The sequence below is a fragment of the Manis javanica genome, chromosome 1 (genome assembly GCF_040802235.1).
Source record: "Manis javanica isolate MJ-LG chromosome 1, MJ_LKY, whole genome shotgun sequence".
NCBI classification, from domain to species: Eukaryota; Metazoa; Chordata; class Mammalia; order Pholidota; family Manidae; genus Manis; species Manis javanica.
This window is the reverse complement of record NC_133156.1, coordinates 74,294,319-74,319,382: the sequence shown is the minus strand read 5'-3', so window position 1 is coordinate 74,319,382 and position 25,064 is coordinate 74,294,319. Positions and strand designations below refer to the sequence as shown.

At 34.1% G+C, this 25,064-nt stretch overlaps 1 protein-coding gene and 1 long non-coding RNA gene across 3 annotated transcripts in view; one reads left to right on the top strand and one right to left on the bottom strand.

Annotated features, from left to right (window-relative positions):
- Window positions 1-3,094: 3,094 nt before the first annotated feature.
- On the bottom strand, window positions 3,095-24,380 carry RIOK2 (RIO kinase 2). 2 transcript variants are annotated; one of them, XM_017651923.3, is made up of 10 exons: window positions 24,219-24,380; window positions 21,212-21,350; window positions 19,984-20,100; window positions 17,498-17,673; window positions 14,921-15,009; window positions 12,824-13,015; window positions 10,540-10,632; window positions 9,262-9,786; window positions 7,661-7,757; window positions 3,095-3,859 (listed from the first exon to the last, which is right to left on the bottom strand). In XM_017651923.3, exons 1-10 carry the CDS (start codon window positions 24,372-24,374, stop codon window positions 3,695-3,697), a joined length of 1,749 nt encoding a protein of 582 aa, XP_017507412.1. In that variant the 5' UTR covers window positions 24,375-24,380; the 3' UTR covers window positions 3,095-3,694. The 2 variants fall into 2 exon arrangements, with proteins under 2 accessions (XP_017507412.1, XP_017507413.1); XM_017651924.3 differs by lacking the exon at window positions 21,212-21,350 and adding an exon at window positions 20,872-20,957 and having other exon boundaries at window positions 24,219-24,351.
- LOC108400265 (uncharacterized) overlaps window positions 24,264-25,064 on the top strand; it is a 1,191,208-nt gene continuing 1,190,407 nt past the window's right edge. Inside the window, exons 1-2 of the long non-coding RNA XR_012130102.1 lie at window positions 24,264-24,393; window positions 24,579-24,747. This is a non-coding gene — a long non-coding RNA (uncharacterized lncRNA). The remainder of the gene's footprint in view (window positions 24,394-24,578; window positions 24,748-25,064) is intronic.

Sequence of the window (25,064 nt, the reverse complement as noted above, 5' to 3'; positions counted from 1 at the left end):
ACTCAATGTGACTTTGGGCAAGTAATTTTATATCTAAAAATGTTTTATCTCTAAAATAAAAAAAAACAAGATAATAAAAAATATAACTCTAGTTTGATGTAAAAGGCTTCTACTCCAGATTGGGCAGAACTTAGGCTGACTGGGCAAACTTTTAGATTCTATTCCAGATTCCCTTCAATTCATTATATAACATTGATAAAGTTACCTTAGTTCTACCCTGTCCTCCCTTTAAAATCCAATCACTGCACTGCTTCAAGTCTCTAAGCACTCTTTTTAATTTGAAATTAAACTTAAAAAAATTTTTTTTCTAAATCCTTAATTTGGTTCTTTATTGTACAGCACCCTTTTCCCAACTACTGCATAACAAGATTACTACATTCATCTTCTGGACTTTCTGCATGATTTTCTCTTTGCAAGCTCTTTTTTCACTCTACCTATTCAACCAAGCCCCCCTTCCCCCAAACAACTCAGCAAATCACTCTGGCCTTTCGTTTATCTGTTGTCCTTGGCATTTCCTTAGCACTAAATCAGTGGTACCAGGCTCTTTACTAGTTTACTTTGTATTGTCATACAGTTGTTTATTCTTGCTTCTCTAAATATAATGGAGGCTTTCAGTGAACAAAAAATTTTACCTTAAAAATCTGTGTACTCCCTCCTCTGATATCACTTTGCACAATACTGAACACTTGAAAAACTGATGTGTAAACATATATTTTTCTTCCCAATGTAGCCAAACATTGGTTATGCTAAGCAAGGTGTTTTAAAGTTCATTTAAGTGATCACTTCTTTAAAAAAGATGGAAGTACATAATACTGTGATCTACGTCTACCAAAATCTATTTTTGTATTATGAAGCATGCTATTTCTGGAATCAAGCCTACAATAAACCGATTCTAGATGTTATATAAAATTTTAATTTAAAATGTTAAAAGAAAAACATACTATCTTGTCTTTGTGAGTGTGGACTTATTTCCATGCTCCTAGTTCTTATACAACAGTGTAATTAATGGCTATTCTGAACATTACTTCATCCCTAGCCTTATACAGTTGCATAAGATGGTTCCAGTACTTCATAAAGCAAATCAAGGTCAAACTAAGATATAGCCTGATAGTCTCTAGGGAGATGTTCTAATGAGGGATGAAGGATGATGAAGATGGTGAGCCCTAGCCCACCTGGAGTATTGAATCTGTGTAATCTGTGTCATGAAATAAACCTACGCATCTGAAGAACTTATCCCGCTATCCTGTGGAAGTTGCTAATAAACCTGTAAGGCAGCAGGTTTACCTGCTGAGTTCTTTAATTAGGCAACTATATGCTTTGTCAGAAAATGGATTGAGTATTTAGCTGAAAGAATTATTACTTTCCAGTTAGTTTCCTTTAAAGATCTTTATGGATTTTGGAGAAAGCTCAAAAATACCCAGCTGTGCACACCAAAGAAGAGACCAATGGCTAAAATACCACAAAGTTAGCACAAGAATAAACTGTGTATCTTAGAGGGAGAGCCTATTTAATGGGAACAGCAAGTAGATAATGCAAGGCTACAAGCAAAGCATTTGTGTATCTTGATTAACACAGAACACCAAAAGCAACATAGCTGAAATATCAGAGACCTTGTAAATAGGAAAGATTCTTCTGGAAACTTCCTTTTGGTAACTTTAAATCATTTGAGCAATACTTACTAAAATAGAGTATGTATCAGGGCACTGTGCTAGGTCCTTAAGGGTGGGTGTTACTTAATCTAATCTTTACAACCCCCAGACAGGCACTTAAATGTGCTCGTTTTACAAATCAAAAAAGTGAAGTTAGAGAGGCTACAGAAGTAACCTCAGGGCTGGGAAGTGGGAGAAACAGAATTTAAAGCTCTTGTCTCAGAAAGTGGTGTTAACAATAAAAATCAACACACAGTTTTTACTCTATTAATAGTGGACTTAACTTTTGGTGTTGATAGTTGTTCACTATGGATTTTTTAAAATGTGAGGGTTGTGTTTTGTCTGATAGGGCAAAATCTCTTAATTCCTAATTGGTGGCTACTCAAGAACATCTTTAAAAAATAATTGTGATTGGACCACAAATAATTTATTTTGGTTTGTGCACTTAATTTGTTCTGTAACTCACAGAAAATCTTAGGCTATTAAGGGTAAGAACTATGCTTATCTACCTTCTAAGTTCCTGAAATAGTAAGATTTTTATACATTAGGTACTCAAAAGTGGACTGAGTCAACTTTTTTGTAAAGCTAAGTAGGATGAAGTTTCATTCACAATTTACTTTTGATAATCTTAAGAAAACGTATTTCAAACTAAACATTGTTTATATTAAGCTGTTTCAACATTTTAATTAAAATACTTTAGATTATAAAAAGTGAACAACTGAATTAAAAATTTAAAGACAACTAAAATTCAAAGCTACGTAAATACTTCCAAAATTAGTATAATTTTCAAGGGAATTGGATTTGACATCTTCTTGCATTCATATTATTAAAGTGAATTTAATAGATAGTGATTGATCTTGCAAATAGCCAGTAGGATTTTGCAAACGTAGGATTTTTGCAAAGGTGAAAGGGAATCCTGTTATTTCCTCTCATAGGTTATAATCACAGATAAAGTAATTTAAGGACTTCCTGTTTGGTGACTGTGAAGTGACACTGCCATCTAGTGGCCACTTTTTTTTTGCTGATGATGCCCTTTCCTGGTCTACTGGGAGATGCTGAAGAGACTATAGAGTATGATCAGGTATGTATTAAGCACCCATCTTCATCTCACTGGATTATAAAGTCTTTGAGGGAGGAACCATGTCTTACATATTTTCTTTTCTGCACTCAGTATTTGCTAATGGTAAGTGAAAACATGTTTTGGACCCAGCCAGCTAAGAATATTAGAATTTTTACTCCTCATCCCTCCCTTCTAATCTCCTCTGACCTTTAAACTCTCCTACTTGTGCTCAGGCCTGCATAAACACTGGCAACTATAGAAATTGTGGTGGCACTACCTCAAGTTTCCATGACCACATCACCAATTTAAGTAACAGAAAGTAAAATTATGTTTCACTGGCTCACCCTTAACACCAGAGACTAAAAGAGTAGATGGCAATTAAATCTTCCAGTGGTTAAATAAAATTTATTTGTTAGCAAAATTTCAGAAAGATAAACATTGTAATTATTCTATGGCTACACTTCACTGAATGCCTATAAAATGCTAAGTGCTTTCTGTGCATTGTCTCACATCATCTTCAAAACCCTATAAAATAGTTATAAATCCAGTTTAAAAAGTAAGAAAACTGAGGTAGAGAAGGAGAGAAAGAGGGAGAGACAAATATGACTTGCCTAAGGCTGTTTTCACTAATTAATAAGTGGAAAAGCTGAGATTTGAAATCAAGCAGTCTGTTTCTGGTAGAGAGCAGAAAACAACAAAGTCAGTGATATTCAGATTAAAACCAATACCCAAAAACTCCTAATAAAAGTAATTTTGAAAAACAGATTTTAGCATATTTATTAGTCATCTAATACATTACTTGGAAAATTGGATTGCTTTAGCAGAATTACTATAATTATTCTACAGAAGACATGTACTGAGTGAGTCAAACTTATAGATGACTTTATTTATGTATTTATATATTTGTCTTGACCCAAAAAAGATTAAAGGTCCTTAAAAAGCAATCATAGTGATTATTGAAAAATATTCAAGATATTAAATATTACTACTCTTCCCAAAAGCTAGCTGCTTCTAAGCTTGATTTAATATTTTGCATGTTTTCTCTCCGTTGCTTGGTAAATACATTAGCTTCTCCTTTCTGCAATCGACGTCTGACAACTGACTTCTGTAGTTTTGTTAACTGACGTTTCACCTTCTGTTTCACCAATTCCTAGAAAGATTTCATGGATTAGTATCACGATAATTAATCACTTGGGTAAGTAAATATTCAATAAAACAAAGATATACATTGCTAATATTTTCTGAATTTCTGTTAAGAGCATGACTTTTAAAATGCCAAAAACAGACAGTACTATATTAAAATCCAATAAAACACCAAATTAAATTCCTAACAAAAATATAGGTTACAGCAAAGAGTAGTGGTCACATTTCTTAGAATAACAAATTACCATAGTGCCACCTAGTGTCCATCAGGAAAAATAGAAAAAAACAAAACAAATACCCAAGATAAAGACTGCTTTGTTCCTCTACTTTCTAGGTAAAAGTAGGCACAGCTTTGTAGTGAAAAATTGTGTTTGAAATCATTTGCTACTAGCCAAAATATACTCAGGAGTGCCTGTTTATGCCTTTAGGTCAAGGAATGACCTGATGGCAGCAACATCCATGACAAGTCTTCACAGCTTCTGGGAGACGCAGCAAGGTCTCACTTAGACAGGCTGCCAATGCCACATGACTTACAAGATGAAAAAAGAATTGGAATATTCTATTCATAATAATTTTTTTTTCTCCCCCTCTCAAGCACTATAGACTGTTCTTTAACTATATATAACTCTGCACCATCCAACTGGTCTCCTAAAAAAGAAGATAAACCATAGCAAGGATTGAAGCCAAGGGTTTCTTCTTAGTGGGTCCCACCCTATGCTAGGCACAAAGAAGCATTTATGGAAAATCTTTCAAGTTAAAAATTAAAGAATAATAGATTTGAGAGGTATAAAGGGGTTAGAAGAACTAGTCTACCTAATGTACCATTTCTTGGGTTGTAAGTGTATAACATAAAACTTTGGATCAGATTAGTTAAATGCAGATTTTGCATTATTTTACATACTTAAGTGAACTCTATTCAATTAACAGGCTTTAACAAGGTATCCTTCTTTGTTTTAGTCTAATGATTCTCAAAGGGAGAAAGGTTAGAGATAGAGAAGGGAGAAACAGATGGGACAGACCCAGTAAAGTGGGAGACTTAGAAGGACCTGGTATCCCAAAGTTTTAGAATGCAAAGCAGTAGGATTAGCTTTAAGTTAGCCTTAAGCTACCCTAGGATGCCAGGCAACGATCATAGATAGCCTCCTCACCCTAGGAAGGAAACCAGAAACCTGAATCAGAACAGCATCTTCTTAACTACAAAAAAGATAACAGAGCTTCAGAATTCTGAAGAAACATTATTTCCAAACCACAATTCTAATACTTAAACTCCCAATCAAGTGTGAGGACATGACAAAAACACATTTTTAGTAATAAGAAGTCCCCCAAAGTTCAAATAAGTGCTGGAATCTATACTAACAAAGAAGTAAACTAGGTAAGAAAAAGAGATGGAACTAGGAAAGAAGGCCCTCAATAGAGAGGAGATGAAAAGTCCCAGAAGACATCAGTAAAATGTACATATTTAAACTAGAGGAGTTCAGACACAGGCTTCCAGAATGTTTCAAAGAAAAAAAAAATTTCTTTTCTAAATATTCTGCTTGAATTTCCCCTTGGTTGTTCACTTCAATGATAATCAAATCAAGAAGCTGAAGAAAATAAGGGAACAATGGATTACTATGTGTATATCTCCTAATCCAGAACAATTTACAAATCCAGTAAGGTTAATTAATTTTCTTCATGTTAAAAAAAGTGGGAGAAAAATCCCATTAAGTATATATTTTTTAAATGATGAAACGTGAAAATACTTGTGTATTATTTCAGAGAGTACATAAAAAAATTAATAGAAAAGGTCCCAAGTAAAGGTCCCAGAACTACTAAAAATGTTGATGGTGGCCACATACATATTTATTAAAAAGCAATATACTTTAATAAATGTTTAGTTATAATTTAATTCTGTTATATGTTAGGAAAAATAGGGTTGATAAATGGCAACTTTGCCAAGAAATAAGGACCTATAAAATTATTTCAGGGAGGAAAACAAATCTTACAATTCCAAAATACACAGAAAATCATTTGCCATTGCACAGACACCAAAACAATGATCAAATTAATGGAGGTAACAAAATAATTAACCTTTATCGATTAAAGGTTAATAATATAAATAATTGAATCAATCCTTTAGCAAACTAAAATGTGACCTCAGGGAAAATAGTGTGACCATACTTCCATAAAAATGTAGGGCTAAGATGACCAATTTATTTCCAATGATTAGAGGACGACTTTTTTTGATCAAGCTAGACCAAAAAGTTTTTTTCCCCTTAGACAGCAAATTTCTTTTTTTAATGCAATTCATTATAGCCTTGACACCATTTTAAACTTTAAGTTCCTGTTGTTAGAGGTAAGGGAAACGGGATAAAGTGAAGACCTAAGATAGTCAGCGCCATCATCTTTACATACGAAGACAGCATAACTAGAATTCAAGAAGTAGCAAGAATTGGTAATCTATGTTTATATGCAATTGTCAATTTTATACCAGTGTAATTAGACATAAAGGCCCTTATGTTTTGAGTCTGAGGTATCCAAGAAAGGACTCCAAGAAAGTAAATCTCAGTAAGAATAGAGTATCAAAGCCAAGAGCAGTCAGGCAATCATAAAGTGTGAGAAATTCTTAATAAAGACAGTACTTAAAGGGATATTTTTTCTCTAATATAACTACTAGATGTTTCAAAGATTTGACATATTTAAATTTTATGTTCAGAAAAACAGGTGAATTATGAGGCCATCAGAAATGAGGACATAAAATCAATATATTGGTAGAATTTCACTCTTTTATTTTGGTCTGAGAAGCTCTAAATGTTTCTATTATCAAGTAAGTAAAGGTCCCAGAACTACTAAAGGAGTTTGCTATTTTATAAAATAATAGTACTGCTATTTTTAGCTTGTTTTTGGTAATTCTGATTTAATTTTGTAAACATCCTGCATTTTCCACTACAGGACATATATTTTAACTTACTGACAATATACCTGAATATGGAAATGAGAAGTTCACAAAGAAACAAAGTTTTTTCTTTTGAATTCACATTCCACATAATAATTTTATTTACTTCTACCTTCTAAACTGATTTTCTTCTTTTGCTCATTTTAAGTAATCACTAAAAAATGGTTTCATTGGTATTCAACTTAATACCTTTACGTAAAAGGAAAAAACCCAACACACCAATATGTAATTTTTTCTCTCTCCTTAAGATCTACAAAGAAAACAAATGGATTCTTCCTGGAAAGCCTGGAAAGAAGGCTGGCAGGCAGAAAAGCTCCTTAGCAGGACCTAGACTATTTATGTTTATTATCCTGTCCAGAAAATGTCTCTTATAAAAGTCTCTTGGACACTGCTAACCGTCCAACAAAAACTTGTGATAAAACTTTAATTACCCATTTTTCTCTTTCAAATTTTAAAAACAAATTAACTAGTGAATCTGGCACATCTTCATACTTCATCGCTGTCAGTAGCTAGGTAATCTTGAGCAAAGTGATGTAAACTATCGGAGCCTCAATTTCGTTGCTGCGAGAATGCAGGGACTAGACCATATGAGATCCCGAGAGTCCCCCTTCGATCTGAATTTCTATAATTTTATCCTTTAAATTCAAGCTAATTTACATGCTACTTTTCTCCTGAAAGCTCTGATTATTCTAGCTAAAAGCAAAGCCTCTCTCCTTTATTACTAAATTTGTATGTTATAATTTTATATTATTAATGTGTAATCCAAATGGCAGAGGCTGTCTCATTCATAATGTAATCCTCACAGGGCTTTAGCTCAGTAATCTGCCCTCAGTAGTAACCTAATCAACATTTGGAAAAGGAATGAATACTTACTGGAGGAATTGTTGAACAGCTTAAAACACTGCCTGCAGAAGTAACACTCAAAGTTCTTGTTCTGTATTGATTAATATCTTCCACATTTTCTTCATTTCTAAAATTAAAACAAAATCACAATTCGCCTAATTTTTACAATTACACTTGATTAATTTATACAATTTCTTACATGATAATAAAACTTAAAGGAATAAAATACTTCAAAAAGATAATTGTATTTAAAATTTCTGTGAAGGTAAAAAAAAGTAAAACTACCCACAATTCACTTTACTATATTAACAATTCTCATTTTTCAGCATTCTGATAGTCACTATCAAAATTTCAAAATGTCAGAATGTTTTGGCCATCAAAATTTGTTATCACTTCCCCATAGTTCAAGTCTTTCCCATTCTCACTAGTTCTCTCATCTTACTTCACTGAACTGTACCCAAATCTGCCTCTCATAACCTAAATCCTTGGGACACTTTCCTGCCGTCTTCCCAAACAACAGCAGATGTAATCGGAACAAAGACAGTACTCTTTATAGTCTGCTTAACTAAGGCAGAAGACACTGCAAGGATGGAAACTGTCTAATTTGTTTCATATGCTGCTCAAAGTTTTAATGGATACAATGACTAAAACTCAGACATTAACTCCTAACAGTCAGTATTTTTCAGCAACATTTACCTTTCTTCTCTGAATAAAAATTTTGTCTAGCATGTATTCAGAGTGAGGACAAATTATTCTGTGCTTAGAAGACTATTTAACTTGCATAGATTTTCTTCTGCTACTCAAAATCCTGAGCCACAGCCACTCTTATTTTAATTTTATATATTTATTATACAAGCAGTAAAGCTGAGTCTGAAGACAGAGTTGTTATGGTGAAAAAAATTCTTGTGCTTTGCATCATAATAAAATTTTAAAGATAAAGTCAGCCTTAGGATGCAAGCCTGAGCATATATTGAAAAATGACTAATAAATGTACTGGTGATTTAATTTTAATTGTTATCTTACTTACAATTTAAAAATAAACAAAACTATCTCATTAAACTATAGTTGTTTGACCCCGGACTATTCCAAATGTAAATACTAAATTTTACATCTTTTGCTAATCTGAGGTGGATTCATTAGTATTTGCAGGAAAAAAAATCTTAAAAGAAACAGCAGTATAGTAAATATTATATAATCTTAATTGTACATGTACAAATCAAGACAGAGGCTCAAAGTACCAGAGAATATTCACTGTAAGTAGGTATTTTGTGGAGAAAGAACACTTACTACATGTTTACTGTACTATATATAAGTAAAACATATTAAATATATAATTACAAAAAAATATAAACCATCTCAAATCCATCAGTTTATCAAAAGATATGTATTAATTCTTTGAAAGTTATCAGCTTGTATTTTAAGGCAGATCTATTTAAAATTAAATCAACAGGCTGTTTAGAATCAGGTCAACTGTAGAGGGTAAAGTGAATTTTTAAACAAAGTTATTATTTGCTTTCACTTTACACATAACAGCTGTCAGAGCATCTTAAAAAAATTCTGATTTACCAAAATTGAAGAAAGTACGGTCTCCAGATTAAAGCAAAAAAAAATCAATCAATAGAAATACATACCTGGAAGGACTGCATTCTTTCTTTAATGATGACAGAGCAATCAGATGAGGGCATTCATCTTCATGCTCTGCAGAGCCCGTGGTCATTCCTCCTAGACCTGTCTTACCATCTTGACTGATGTAACTTTCAGTTTTGTTTTTCTTCCCAGAAAACTCAGTTTCAGAACTGTTTTCAACAACCTGTCCTTTTAGTTCTAAACATTGATTGAATTCAGTCATTTCAAAACTGTGTGCATCAGTACTCTCCTCCGACACACCGTCTTTCTGTATTTGCTCGTGGTCTCCAGATGATCTGCAACAGCAGTCAACTGATTCATTTGCAGAGTTTTGTTCACTCTGATTTTCTGATCTAGAAATCTTTGCTTTTTCTGGCACCTCTTCACTAGAAAATGAGAATTCAGATCCCTCCTCTGTTATTTTAGTATTTTCATCACCTGGATATACTGGATGAAGCAGTTCATCATCTGCTTGCATTTCTTTTGTGTAGCCACTGGCAGAAACCTCTATATCAACAGAGTCCTCTCTCCTAGAAAAAAAGAACATCAAGCATTTGGAGAAAGAGGAAATAATCCAACTGACATGGATATTTATATTCTGACAATTATGATTCTCAAGTAAGTTTAATAGTTTATATATTTTAAAGATCTTTCTTTGCCTAAAATGTAATACTTCAATTACTTAAGTATACAATTATAAAAGACACATCCTGGTTGTCATTTAAGAATGACTGTGAAAGACAACAGGTATTAGTAGATAGGTTATACAACTTCAGCTGATTCTGACTTAATAAATGAATTTCCAAAGGGGACTAAAGATTTCTTCTTTTATGTTATGTCAATCATCCCAAATCAGACAAACGTATCTTAAGTATATAAATGAGAAAATTTGGCTTTGGGAATATACATGTAATTATATTCCATGAATCAATTAAAGATAATGTTCTCAATAATGAGAAACATAAATTCTGACACTTGAATTGATTCTGTACAAATGGGTTTATTCACATAGTATCCCACATTGAATAGAAGTTCTTAAATTTCTAAGAAACTAGGTGTGTTTCCTGCCCAAAATTAGTAACACTGCCTTAATATACCAAAGGCAGGTATTTTCTAGTTTGTAAGTTCATTTACACATTGTACAGCAATGATATTCAACAATGTTTATAATGTGTCAAAGGTCACTACTTGGAAATTTCTTACATGAAAGTGTTAACTTGTACAACTAAATAAATCAGGTATTTAACAGAGTTCCATTATTTTAAGCAATTCAGAATACAAACCTAATATCTTTAAAGGTTGGATAAAGCTCACTTTCATAACTGAAACGTTTCATGAAGAAATCTCGAATGCATTTAACATCTCTGTCAAAATACCTGCAAAAACAAGAACCATTTTTGATACAGCTTTTGTTGCTCATCTTTTTATTTATTATCCAAAGATAGTATCTTTATTTGTTGACACTTCAACTCCTTACATAAAAAAAGGAGTTACTTAAAAGAAAAAATAAATCAACCAGTTGCCAGTGTTTGGGAAACTAAAACTAAAAGCAGAGGAACAAACAAGAAAACTATGGGCTGTCAAAAGCATACAGTACTTATGGCTGGAAAACTCAGTTTTCCCCTACTGTAGCAGACATACTAATACACAGACTATGAATCCCAGAAAAGAAGACTATTGGCCTGCAGTTTGGGAACGAGTTTCCACTTTTCATCTTTAGTCTCCAGTCTGTCTGGTTATACATCCCATCAGCTATACCCAATAGAACGCCTAGTCAACTGAGAAAGCTGAAGATAAAGATAGATTAGTGACACATAAGGGAAAGTTAGGGAACTACTGAATTATGTTCTGTCTATGTACCTTTATTATCCATTAGCTGATCTGCAATAATATCTAAGAAAGATAAATAATGCTGTAGCTTATAAATAATGATCTGAAGATGTTAATGTGGATGGAGAGTAGAAGGATCTCTTATCCTTCTGAGAAATATATAAATTGATTTTTTTAGGCCACTAAAGTGGAAAGAGCAGATTAAATGCTCTAGAAGGTTTCCAGATAAGGAGAATTAAGAGACAGGGTAACAACGAATTGACTAACTACTTGAATTTTAACTAAATTATTACTTAGAGAAAGATATAGTTTGCAAATTGGAAAACAATGCAACTGTTCTTTCCTCTTAGGGCACCCTGGGAAAAACCTCAGTAAATTATTTAAAAATTATCTTTTTATGTATGTTTATGTCTCACCTACTAGACAATAACTTCTTCAAAAGTAGAGACACATCTCCTAACTTAATCTCTAGTGCTCAGCACAACTCCTTTACCCCAGTACTTGTCCATAAAATTTCAAGTTTAATCAAACTGTCTCCCTACAGAATAATGTAGCCTAAACATAGAATATCACCATCTGTCATCCTTGCCTTCTCTAATTCTGGTGGTTCCTTGATGTTCCTTCATTGTATTAGTAGGTTACAAATGGTGATGAGTCCTCATCCAAAGATATATTAACCATCCAAGTACTAGGCATTAACCTATTAATACTGTGTTATTAGATATATTCTTTAAATTTATTTTAAATGAACAAGGATAGGCATTTTCTAATAAAAATTGGAAGAAGAGCTTCACTGAACACAAACTGGTTCAAGCCTCAACTTTTAACAATGAATATACTTCATTATGTAAGTGATAGCAGCTGCTATCTTTGGGATAAATCAGTTTCTCATATTATAACTTGGAACAGGAGGAGAAAGCAAAATAACCTTAATTTGATTATGCTCAGTTGCATCATGGAATACAAATGAGTAAAGGAAAATATTCTGTCATATTTCACCACTTGGCTGGTTTAAATGGTAAAGTAATGTGAGGAATATATAAATTGATTCTGCCCTGTGTCAGGAATTAGGCTTTATATCAATTCTTTTCTAGTAATAAAATAAAGGCTAAAAATGACACAGAAGATATTACTGCCCTGGCAACTGAGTCCAGTTCAAAACACAATTTTTATTAAGGCCATCAAGATGACTGAATTATGCTTAGTGAAGTCCTTTTGGAGGCAACCATGTAGCAGAAAGATAAGGAGAAAGGCAGAGAATGGCCTTCTAAAGTTTCCTTTTCCATGTCCCTACTTCTTCCAAACAGGCTTTTGTTTTAAAAATTGGGCTTCCACCTAAAAATCTGTCTGAAAATAGGGGTGCACAGCTAAGAAGGTCCGACTTTTTAAAGTCTGTCAGATTGTAAGAGTAATTAAAATTCTTTTGATGGTTTATAAAAGCAGGCAGTTTCTTCAGATTTCTAGTACACAGCATGAACTTAATAAATAGGTTTTAAAAATTGGATCAAGTGCATTTTTTTCTCCCTTTAAAATACTGAGGAATAAGAATGATTCTCTGAGGGGAAAATTCCTAGTAATTCCATATGCTTTAATAAAAAACAAATCTTTGGACCATTAATACCAGTTGCTTCAAAACAGTTATTGACCCAAACAGTATCAAAATTGAAAAATTATGACTAAAAAATGATTGCATCCCACATAAACACACCCACATACACAATCAATTTCAGCATATACCATTCAGCATTGGGATGAGAAGTTGAAACCATTTGTGGAAAATCAATCATGGTGATATGGTCATCTTTATCCAGAATGAGATTGAATTCATTGAAATCCCCATGAATCAGTCCATGATTTGCAAGTTTGACAATTAGTTCCATAGCTTCATTGTATACTGATGCAGGATCTTCAACATCGTGTATCTGATATCTGAAAAGTATTTTAGGTATGAAAATGAAAATTTTTAAGTGCTTTAAAGTTATTTGTACTCATTGATTTTAATGAAGTGTGTTAGTGTGTATATAAATATTATTTCCATTTCTTGACTCCCTAGAAGTTTTCTCTTTATTCCCATCAGTATACAGTCATGATATAATAGCTCTCATCTAAAAAAAAAGAGGCACATCTTGTCTCAATTCTGTTATTGTCTTTCTACTAACATATCCTTTCTTTGATCTTTACAGAAAACTCCTCTAACACGAGCTTTTTTCAATTTGTTTCCTCGCAGTCTAATGAACCCATTTCAAACAGGCTCTCATATACCTTGTTCCATTGAAACAGGTCTTATCAAGACTACCACTGACTTCCATTTTGCTAAATCCAGTGGTTAATACTTGGTCTTCATCTTATCTGGTCTGTCAGTTAACCTCTTCTTCCTTCTTGAGACACTTCCTTCCCTTGACTCTTGGTACACCAACTCTTCAGGCTGTCCTCTTTCTTCACTGATCAATCCTCAGTCTATTCTGCTAGTTTTTTTAATCTTCTCCCTGACTTTTCTCACAAGGTTAATGGCTTTAAACACTTCAATCTAGACTTCCTCAGAACTCCTAGGCATCTCAAACTTACTATGTCCTAAACTGAATCTCTGATTCTGCCCCACCCTCTAATTCCAAACTGCTCTTCATGCAGTCTCTCCCATTTCTATAAATGGCATCTTCATCTCTCCAACTAATTCATTATTCAGGCCCCAAACCTTGCTGCTATTCATGGCTCATGTGCTCTTCATACAGTCAATTCAAAACAAATCATACTGGGTTTACTGGCAAAACATATCCAGAATCTGACCACTTTTCATCACCTTAACACCCACCACTCTAAGCTACCATCATCTTTTGCCTGAATTATTACAATAATGTCCTGATTTATCTTCCTCATTCTGTTCTTGTCTCCTTTCAGTCTATCCTCAATATAGCAGCCAGAGTGATCCTTTTAAAACATTAGTGAGATCCTGCCTCCTCTCAGTTCAAAATCCTCCAATGGCTTCACATTTTAATCAAAACAAAAAAGTCCTTGTGCTAACTACTGCTACAATGGCAATTGCATTATATATATATATATCTCAGATCAAAGATTGTATACCTTAAATTTATACAATGTTATATGTCAAATATATTTCAATTAAAATTATTAAAAAATTTTTGCAATAGTCTACAAACCCTAAATGATTTGGTCCCCTCCTGCCTCTCTGATCTCATCACTTGCAATTTCTCCCCTTACTCAGGTCAGCTCCAGCCATACGAGTCTCCTCACTGTTCTCTGAGCATGCTGGCATGCTCCTATCTCAGGACTTATGCACTTGCTGTTTCCTTCTCCTAGAATGTTCTCTTTGACATTTGCATGGTTTCCCTTCTCATTTCTTTCAGACTTCTGCTCAAAAATCACCTCATCAACGAGATCTTTTCTGACCACACTATGTAAAACAGCAGCCTCCTACACCCACCTCAGTACTTCCTGTCCCCATTAGCCTGCTTTATTTTTATCCATAGCATTTTCTACCATCTGATATATCATATAGTTCCTTGTTTAGCTATTTATTGTATGTTCCCTTACATCAAAATATAAGCTCTATGAAGACAGGGGTTTTGTTTTGTTTACTGTTGGGCCTAAAATACTGCTTGGCATAGACTATTAATAAATATTTGTTGAATAAATTACAGAATTACAAAATCCATACCATTAAAATGAAACTGAATTTTCAACTTGCCTTTGAGCCTACTGCTTTAATTTCTAATTTACAGAAGCAATAGTCCATTTAATTAAAAACATTCATTTTTAAAAATTGAAACTTACATTTATTTATTAGGACCCATGGTTTCAATAATAATAAATACTTACAGAGGATAGCCATTTATGAGTTCCATCACCACTGCATGGCGATTATAATCAATTGGCTTTGGAACTGGAAATTTCCTCTCATACAATGCCTAAAATAGCAAAACAGGCATAAACTAATGGAAAGGTCATTACTTTTCAGGAAACAATAAAAGTAACTAGAAGAAAAACATACAAGCCTTTACAAAATTACAGCTGCCATGATTATGTATGGATTATTCACAGCCTAGAATGAGTTGTACGTTAAGAACAAAATTTGAAACCAGTTTACTTCATTTTTTCACTGAACATTTACTACATATCATACACTACTCAAGGGATAAAAAAATGAGTGTAGAAAATGTCTCTGTCCTCAGGAAGCTTAAGAGTCTCTTAGGCTCTAACCTCTTCTATTTTTTTAAGTTTCTGCCACTTATGGGAATGTTTAAAAAATTAAAATGAAAATAAATTGTGATTTAGGGCTTATTCTGTCTTCTAGATTATTAGGAAATTAAATACTCCAACAGATTAGTCATTGTAGTGGACAGAGCATGATCTTTTTCTTCAGACTACAGTATACAATATGAATCTATTATGTGACAAATATACATACTGCAGTAGTCTGAGTCAAATGTTACCTGAGATCATCCATAAATTTATCTTTTTCTGTATGTCTAACTTTTTTTATCCTATTGCTTACAAAGTCCTGTTATTATTTCTTTCAGAATATCTTAGATGTATGCCTGAGCCATTTGGCATGCTACCATTTCTGACCAGGCCTTTGTTATCTATACTGATTACTCCAACAGTGGTTCTAGCTTTTGCCATTATACCTAACCTTTATTCTGTCTTTATTCCCAAACTAACATGTTCCATTTAAAAAAATCCACAATGACTGTAAATATTGACTTCAGTCTGAACTACTTTTCCTAGTTTTTAAAACTCTCTTTAATCTACTTATCCAATCCTAGTTCTCCCAATACTCTCGCCAGAAAGCACTCGAGTGTGATCAGGACAGTTACCTTAGTGGCTGTGACCAATAGACAACAGGGCTCACGCCTGTATTCCTGTCTTTGCTCATACTGGCTCCTCTGCAAAGTACACTGTCTTTTCCTTACAGCCAAATGATATGCATGCTTCATGACTCTACTCGACTCCCACTCATTTCATGAAACCTCTTTCATCAACTCTTCTCCACAGAAGTTTCTCTAAACTCAGCATATAATTTTTTAAACCATTCTTTGTTTTATGTGTGTTCTTATTATCCTCCTAACTTTAAGACACAGAATGTTATTCCTTTGGTAACCTTCCCTCACCCCCACCCCTTCCACCCAGTATTTAATACAGTGGTAGACACACCACTGACATTCAATATATACTTCTTAACTGGGTTAATTTTAAAAGGCTGTCTACTCTACATCCTATGTTCTCTGGACAGAAACCGAACTACTTTCCATTCCCCAAAGATTTTTGTTTGTTTGGCTTGAAAATTTCTTTTTCAATCCAGGAAATTTTGAATATGCCTGGCAGCTCAGTAACACATAAAGACCTTAACTATTGTTATAGTGGTCTAGCCTTTGTGCAATAGCTTAACCTTAAGCTATTGCTCAATCTTATCTTATTCTGTTAGGAAAAGAGATAATAAATTTAAGGAACATATTTATGCATAACCAGGTTCTATTCCTATACCTTCATATAAACATTCTGAGAAAGCAGTTAATATAGACAGTTTTGGGAAAATGTGTTAACAATCTCTACTTACTATCATAGGATACAAATTATTAGTGTAAGATAAGAAATAGATAATATGCATGGTATATCACTTATTTATACTGCCTTGAGAATTCATCCCCCATGATTACTAAAAATTTAGGAAGATGAATTAAAATAACCTACTTGACACCAAACTGAAACTTCCAAGAAACAACTGGTCATACACTGGAGTGACTTTAAATAAGTCAAAATTAAAAAAATATGAAGATGTAACAAATCCTACTGGAGAGAATAATAAAAATGCAATGTTATATTCTATTTAATTTAAATATATTTGAAGATATTTAATTTTGTTATTAAAGCTACTTAACAAATCCATCCTGAACTTAATTTTGAAGGTGAAAGGTTAAAAAATAAAGATTTTTACCACTTCTAATACACATGTAAATTTGTAAAACTGACATTTTTTTCTGTTACATGAAAGAAAAATAATAGTCAACTCATCTGAGACACTGAAGTTTTTACAGATGGTAATTATCTGGTGTTTTCAATGAGAAACAGACATACATATAATTATATACACTGGATAGACATACATTCACACATACACATTTGTGAAACATTTACATCATTAATTATTTTGGGCTACTCTATCTGGGTAATATTGCAGAATACACATTGCCTTTATGCTTTTATAACAATTAAAAATATCTTCACGAAGAAATTATCAGAAAAATAACAAATAATCAACAGAGTCAAAAGAGACTGACTAAGTAAGGATTGTGACTGGGAGTAAGGAGATGTGGGGGTGACAGATTGATGTTTATTATTACAACTTTTCAGCTACATGTAATATTTGGTTTAAAAATGTAACTATTTTATAAATACCTTCATATAGGCAAATTCTTTCATGGCAGAGAGACGAGATAAATAAAGCCAAGACATGTTATGCCTGTGTTTATGGTAATCACGCTTGTTTTTCAAGTTTCTAAAGGAGGTTCTTCCCAGTCTGTGAAGTTTTAATGCAAACTGCTGCCCTTCTTCATCTGCAACAATGTAAATATCTAGAGCCAAGATTTTAAAAGGATCATTATTATACTTTTAACAGTAAGTTATATACAGTAAGTTGAAACACTTCCTGATTTTTACTTGTATTAAATTTTATCTTTTTTACTAACCAAGAATACTTACTATTCAGTAAAATACTTAATTTTAATTATAATCCAAAATGATAAAAAGATATGAATTAACATGAACTACAAAAGAAAACAGGGATGCAATGTATCAAAGGTTGTTGCTTCCAAAGGTGCTTAATTCAATTTAGTGGGAAAATATTGGTTCCTTAGTGTCGTACATGTATGAGATATGATTTTATGATCTTTCTTTTCAACATAAAATCCATTTCTTCAATCGTTTTAATGAATACTATTCAGTTGTTAGAATATATTCCTACAATTATCATAATGGCAGATCTTCCTGTAACTATTCCAACTAGTAAAAGAAATTGCTATTTGTGATACTGACATTTAGAACATGTTCAAATTATTCATGAGAAACTTTAATTATTACATATTAAGAAATAGCCTCTCTCTCATAGTGGTGGGATTACAAATTGGTGCAAGCTCTGTGGAAGGAAATTTGGTAATATTAAAATTTTAAATATAGGTAACTTTTGCTCTAATAATTTAATTTCTAAGAATGTATTTATAAATTTATTTGCACATTTTCATAGAGACATCTGTACAAGGCTATTCACCATATCATCATTAAAAAAAAAAAAGACTATAATTAACTAAATATCCCCAACAGTGGCAACTGTTAAAATTAATTACGGAGCACCCATAAAATGTAATACTCTACAACTGAGACATATCTGATAAAAAATGGTTTGAGTGGAAAAAAAAAGTCAATGTGTAGACTATTAAATACTGTTTTCTCTCATCTGTGATTAAAAAGAAGTGAACGTATAAACATACATACTCATTACCTTGATGAACTTGTATTTATGTAAAATATTTCTAGAAGAATAAACAGTGATAATGTTGAGAAGTAATAACAGGAGATTGAGACCTGGGTAAGAAGTGAGATTTACTTCTTATTGTACTCTTCTATTGTTTTGCATGCAGTAAGTTTTTTTTCTTCCTGAAAATTTGTACCTCTTGATCCCCTTCACCTATTTCATCTACCTCTCCATCACACTCTCCTCTGGAGCCACCAGTTTGTTTTCTGTATTCATGAGTCTGTTTTTGGGTTTTTGTTGACTGTTGTTTTTTTTAGATTCCATGTAAGTGAAACCATGTGGCATTTGTCTTTGTCTGTCTGACTTAATTCGTTTAGCACAATACCCTCTAGGTCCATCCATGCTGTCACAATTTCATCCCTCTTTTGTGGCCCTTTTTTTTTATCCATTCGTCTGTGATGGGCACTTAGGTTGCTTCCATATCTTGGCTACTGTAAATAATGCTGTAATGAGTTTTGCATGCAGTGAAGTTCTTAAAAATAAAAAATGCCATTTTTTTAACTGAAAAAATTGAACATAAGAAAATTAAGAGGAAGCATATCTCAAAAAAGAGGTGTTTCTTAACCTCATTTTGTTTCACACACACATACTGCTTTATTTAGCACTTCTGCATTACTTACTAAATATATACCATAATCTATATATTAATATAGAAGACATAACAAGGCACATGAAGTGCCAGAGCAACCTCCTCTGGGGTAGGCTTATTATTCTTTTACTCCCAATTGTAATTTTCCTTCCTTGGGATAAATTTATATATATACAGATAGATAATAAAAAATATATAAAGGATAAATCATATAATACAGGGTAAAAAACAGTGTATAAGTAGGCATGGTATAAAGAAAATCATTCCCTATTCTTTATTTCTTCTTCCACATAGAAAACAAATACACAGTAATTTGTTCAATGCTATTTTAGAATGCTTTTTCTCTGTGTTCTACACAGACCCAACTCTGCTTTATTGATCATATTACTCTTACGGAAAGTGTGTTTGTGGATTTTAGATATTCACTGACTTCTAGTATTTCCTTGTGTTATATTATTTTAACTATTACAAATATCTAATTTATCAGATATAAAACAAGAGAAAATAAGAGAAAATAAAATATTTGCCCAAAGTTTAGTTATTAGAGGAAAATTAACTCTTGGGATAACTAAATTTTCAGTGACAGACGTATGAAAAACAATAACCTAGTAAACTATAGGTAATTTTATCTTCATTGCTTCCAAACAACTTTTCAATTTATTGTTTAGCTGGAAAAAATGGTAAAATTAAAAGATGAACATATTCTCAAAGGAAAATACAGACTAAAGCAAAGAAAATATGATCAACAGTACTGCTAGCACTTACCAGATTCTTTGCCAACACCCATCTGGTTTCCAACAGATTCAACTACTTGTCTAGAAGAAAGTGTTTTCAAAGCTAGGTAATCATATCCTGCATTTGTCAACCGATAGCCCTGGACAGCTAGACAAAATCAAAGAGAAAGACCACATTTTAATTACACTGCATCATGAAGTCACATTAGTTCAACTCATGAGAAGAATTTAAAAATAGGAAGTCTTAACTGGAAAAAGATTATCTACCCAGTCTTAGGAGTTTGGCTTTTCTTCCTATAATTTGTGTTTCTTCCCTAGAGCAGTGTGACTCAAAGTAACATGTTAGGGTTGAAAAAAAGAAACTCATCTCCCACCATGGATGGTATGACAGTTCTGATATAACTACTACCTTCTCTGGACATATTTTTAATTCAAATTTGATATATAATCACTGATATTCATATTCTGTCTCTATGTACTTCAAGGGTAAGTGGTTAAAACAGTTACTGATGTGGTGAATGGTAAAATATTGGCATCTAAATATTTGTCCTTAAAAACTACAGACATTCTAGATATTAAGAAAGTATTTCATTAGAAAGCATCACATGTAGGCATTGTGGAAGATTAAAAAATAATGACCCACAGACTGACAACAGTCTAAATATTTACCAATCTGGGACAAGATACAAATGGTGAAATGAAGTGGTTAAGTTCAGGAATTTTTATATCAATTTGACCAAGTTATTTTATGTCAACTCTAATAATAATTGTTTGTACCTACATTTTGTTTATCAGTTTTTTATTTCACTTTTCTAATAATCACTTTTTATTGTTATTTTATAAAAGTATGGATCCATGACAGATGAAAAAAATACTCATCTCCCACCAAAGATGATTTGAAAAGTAATGCTTTAGAGACCTGTGGTGGCAGAGTGCATTTTCCAAACAGTGCAACAACAATATCTGTATCCTACTCGCTCTTCTGCAACTGGAACTTGTAATCCCCTATCAGAGAAAATAAACCAAGGAAGGAAAATTACAATTGGGAGTAAAAGAATAATAACTATTTCTCCACTTTCTCTGATCTGGGTGGGCCCTCTGTGATTGCTCTAACCAACAGAACATGGTGAACGTATTCTCTGCCAGTTCTAGGTCTACTGTTTTCCTGGTCTGGCAACTTCTACTTCTTAACTTTTGGATTGCCTGCTTTGGGGAGGCCAACTGCATGAAAAATCACAAATGGTGCCTCAAATACTTACTTTTAGTATGTTCCCAAGCTATGAGTTTATGTTTTGCTAATTCTCTTAAAACTTTATTACAGCCACCATGTTTAAGGCTGGCTATAGAAGCAATCAAACTGCAGGGAACTATTTCATGGTTCTTCATGCCCATTTCAACCTGAAATTAGAGCAATCATTAAGTAATTATAAATAACACAGAGAAGCAATCAAAACCTTGTTAAGAAATTAACTTCTTCAAAATTTTCTGACTATGCAGTTTCCCAACCAATTCTGAAATATAATTACTACCTTCTCTTGACATATTTTTAATTAGAATTTGATATATAATCACTGATATTCATATTTTGCCTCTTTATGTACTTTGAGGGTAACAACTATAAGTGGTTAAAACAGTTACTGACATATGGTAAATAGTAAAATGTTGACTTCTAAATATTTGTCCTTAAAAACTACAGATATTCTAGATATTAAGAAAGATTTTGATTAGAAAGTATCAAATGTAGGCATTCTGGAGGATTGAAAAATATGTAAAAATACTCTCTACCCCTGGAGAATTTATTATCTAATTGTAGAAATATGAATGTACACATCTAACTCTATTAGAAAGTAAGAAAAGGTAAGTATTAAAAAAGAGGTGGCTCAGGGCAGAACCAGAATACTTCTAGTAGTGGGTCAATTTCCAGGAAGAAGTAGAACTGGAGATTGACCTTGAGTGGTTCAGCAATATAGAAAAAGCAGACAGGGAAATATCAGGGAAAGAAAAAAAGATTTAGAAATGACACCTATGCAAGAAAGTACACAACAGCAGCTTGTATAGTGGGAGCTTAGATGGGATGGCATGCAGAGTTCATGACAAGAAGGCTGGAAAATATTTTTTAGTAAGATATAGAAGCCCTTGAAAAATGAGACCAAGGAGTTTTAGATTTTATAATGAGCAAAGTGGTAAACCCTAGAAGATGTTTAGATGAGGGCATGAGTTTTAAGGACATTATCTAGTAGGAATCTGCCAAGTAGTTTAGAGAAGGCAAAAACTGGAGGTGGTATAATGGAGAACTAAGACTATAATCCAGGCCAGAGGAAATAGAAGCCATAACAGGGAAGAGGCAGTGGGCATAGAAAGATCTTTAGAAGTGGTATGGAAGGGACTGGCATTATATGTTGGAGGGTAAAGGTAACAGAGTTGAAGGGAGGAGTGAGCACAGGTTTTAAAATAAAATTGAAAATAAAAATAATTATTTTAATGGAGTTTGGGAAAGGAGTAAGGGGGCAGATATGATGAATTTGATTTGAGCACAGTGAGTCTGATGTGTCAGGAAGTCCTTCAAATGAGATGTTTAAAGAAAATTGGAAAGGCAGATCTATATTCAGGAATGAAGTCATAATTAGAAGGAAAGGCATGAAGTATACATGATCATTAAGCAAGAAAAGAGGGTTGAGAGACAGAACTTGGGGGGAAGTTCACATTTAAAGGTAAGGTCAACCAGTTAAGTACGATTACTGATATTGGAGGGGCCAGAGAAGTAAAGGGAAGAGGGTCAAGGAAAGCTGGCTACTGATAAGCAAGGCTGATGACACTCCACTGAGAGTGAAATATACATTATGTTTAACAAGTAGGTCATTCCTTGGTGAGCTTCAAAAAAGAAAAAAACAACCTAAATATTGCAGAGATAAATAAGTGTGGCATTGTTTTGATGTACCAACCAAAATCTCATACTTTAACTTGTCTTCCATGCTTAGTTAGGTCTCTCCCAGCCTCAAACTAACATTCTTTCTCTTGAGTCCTCTATTTCTGTTGGAGGCATTAAGGAATGAATGCATGTGCTAATAAGGAAGCAGAGAAAGAAGGTACCTTTCAGAAGTGACAGTAGGTAGAGGAAGCCCTGCTGAACTGAATAATCTATGGGAGGGGAAAGAAAAGTGTCTTCCAAATTTCATATTGATTTTGCACTTTAGTTTAATCCTTAAGAACTGACTAAGCAAAAGATAAAGCTCCTAAATAAATGTTTTATTCTGCAAATGCTTAATCTGTGCTGACCTTTGTGCCATAAGACTAAGACCATAAAACCAGTTTTTGTCACTGCCCTGCTTAAAAATATTCAGTGAGTTTTCTTACTTAGAATATATTCCAAATTCCTTACTAAGCCTGCAAGGCTTTATAGAACATGATCTGGCTCTCACCTTTTCCATTTAATGTCCAAACGTTTGGCGTCTTCACCCATGTGCTCCAGCTACAGTGGCCTGTCTATTCTTCAAAAACTGTTTCTGCCTTGGCGCTTTTGCGCTTAAATATTGCTGCTTCCTCTGCCTCCAACTCTTTCCAAGGACTTCACTGGCCCCTCTTCATTCAGCTATTATACCCCCTCCCCAACCCTCCCAGTTCTTTCTTTTACTTACCAAATATTTACTCAGTACCTACCAAGTGCCAGGAACTTTTTAGAAAGGCCTTAAAACTGGTTAGAACAATAAACAGACGAGATTCTTAGGCTCAGGTAGTCTTCTCTGACTACACACTTAAAGAAAGCCCCACCATATGGGCTCACGACCCAGCCCCCACCATATACAGTTTCTAAACCGCTCATCTCTATCAAATCCCAGCACTTGTTAGCTGATACTATCCTTATTCATTCGTTTCCTTGATGACGATCTGTCTCCCTGTCTTGTACGCCTTTGAATTCCCTAAGATTATTAAAAAACTGACAATCTGGTTGCGGAACCCAATGCTACGATTTCTCTTCAGAAGCCTTAAACCCTTCTCGGCTGGTCGGAAGCCTAGGGTCAGCGTCTCAGTGATGAGTGTGTGGTTGTGGGGTGCTAAAATGGGGCCAGAAAGGAACGAAATGATCATAAGACCGGCTCTGCTCTATTTGGAGATAAAAACTTCCAAACATAGGCGTTTGAAAAATTATACTCTGCGGTCTTTTCGCCATTGCCAACATCCGCCGCGTTGCAGGGACTAGGGAGCACTCAGAGCAGGAAATGTCAAGGACAGAAGAAGATGCACGGTGGGAAACGGCGAACGTCTTACCGCGGTCAGGACCCTGAAGTCATCCCGGCTCATGTAACGCAACTTGGCCACATTCACCTTCCCCATGGCGAGCCGAGAAGCCTCTTCAAAACCAGAGAGCGGAAGGAAAAGCGGCAAGGAGGAATCTCGACAGCGTCTCAGCGGCTGCTCGCGCATGCGGGCCTCCTGGCTACAGGTCCTTAATCAACGGAAGTACTATTCAGAGTGGCATGGAAAAATTAAATGTCTTCTGGGTTTTAGGAAGAGTATAGTGAGGAACGAGAGAGAGTATTTTCTTGTAGAGTGCTTTTGTTAAGTGACTAACTTTATGGACTGTAAGTGTTCTCTACAATATGCCATTCTATTTTTCATATCTGTCAGGACCGGGTGCCTAATGGACGCCACCCTCCCCGAGGAGCCCAGTGGTCACTTAATAGGAGGAGCAAATTTTATCTCCAAACAACACTTGTACTTCAGGAAAAGTGAGTTCCAACAAGAGAGGGGGAAGAAGGAACCTGAGCGCGATCGGACAAAATCAGCGCCCTTAAAGGTAAATACTATAGTAATTACACAAGCAGTCCCTTTCTATTGCGCCTGCTCAGGACAGGGCAAGGCGAGGTCAGTGAGAACTCTTCCTGCGCCTGCTCGGTACTTGGTCCTCGAGACCCCAGAGTGCGCCTGCGCATGGCGGGGGTGGGGCTTAAGGGTTTAGTGTGGAGGGTGAGGGCCTCGCTGTTGCTTTTCCCGCGCATTTCCACAGGAAGTGGGCATTTTGATGGTTTTGGAGGGGACCTATGCGGGTTGGATATTCAGGGCCCAGGCACGACTTAAGGGCTTTAAGAGAGACCCACACTGGTCTCTGTACCT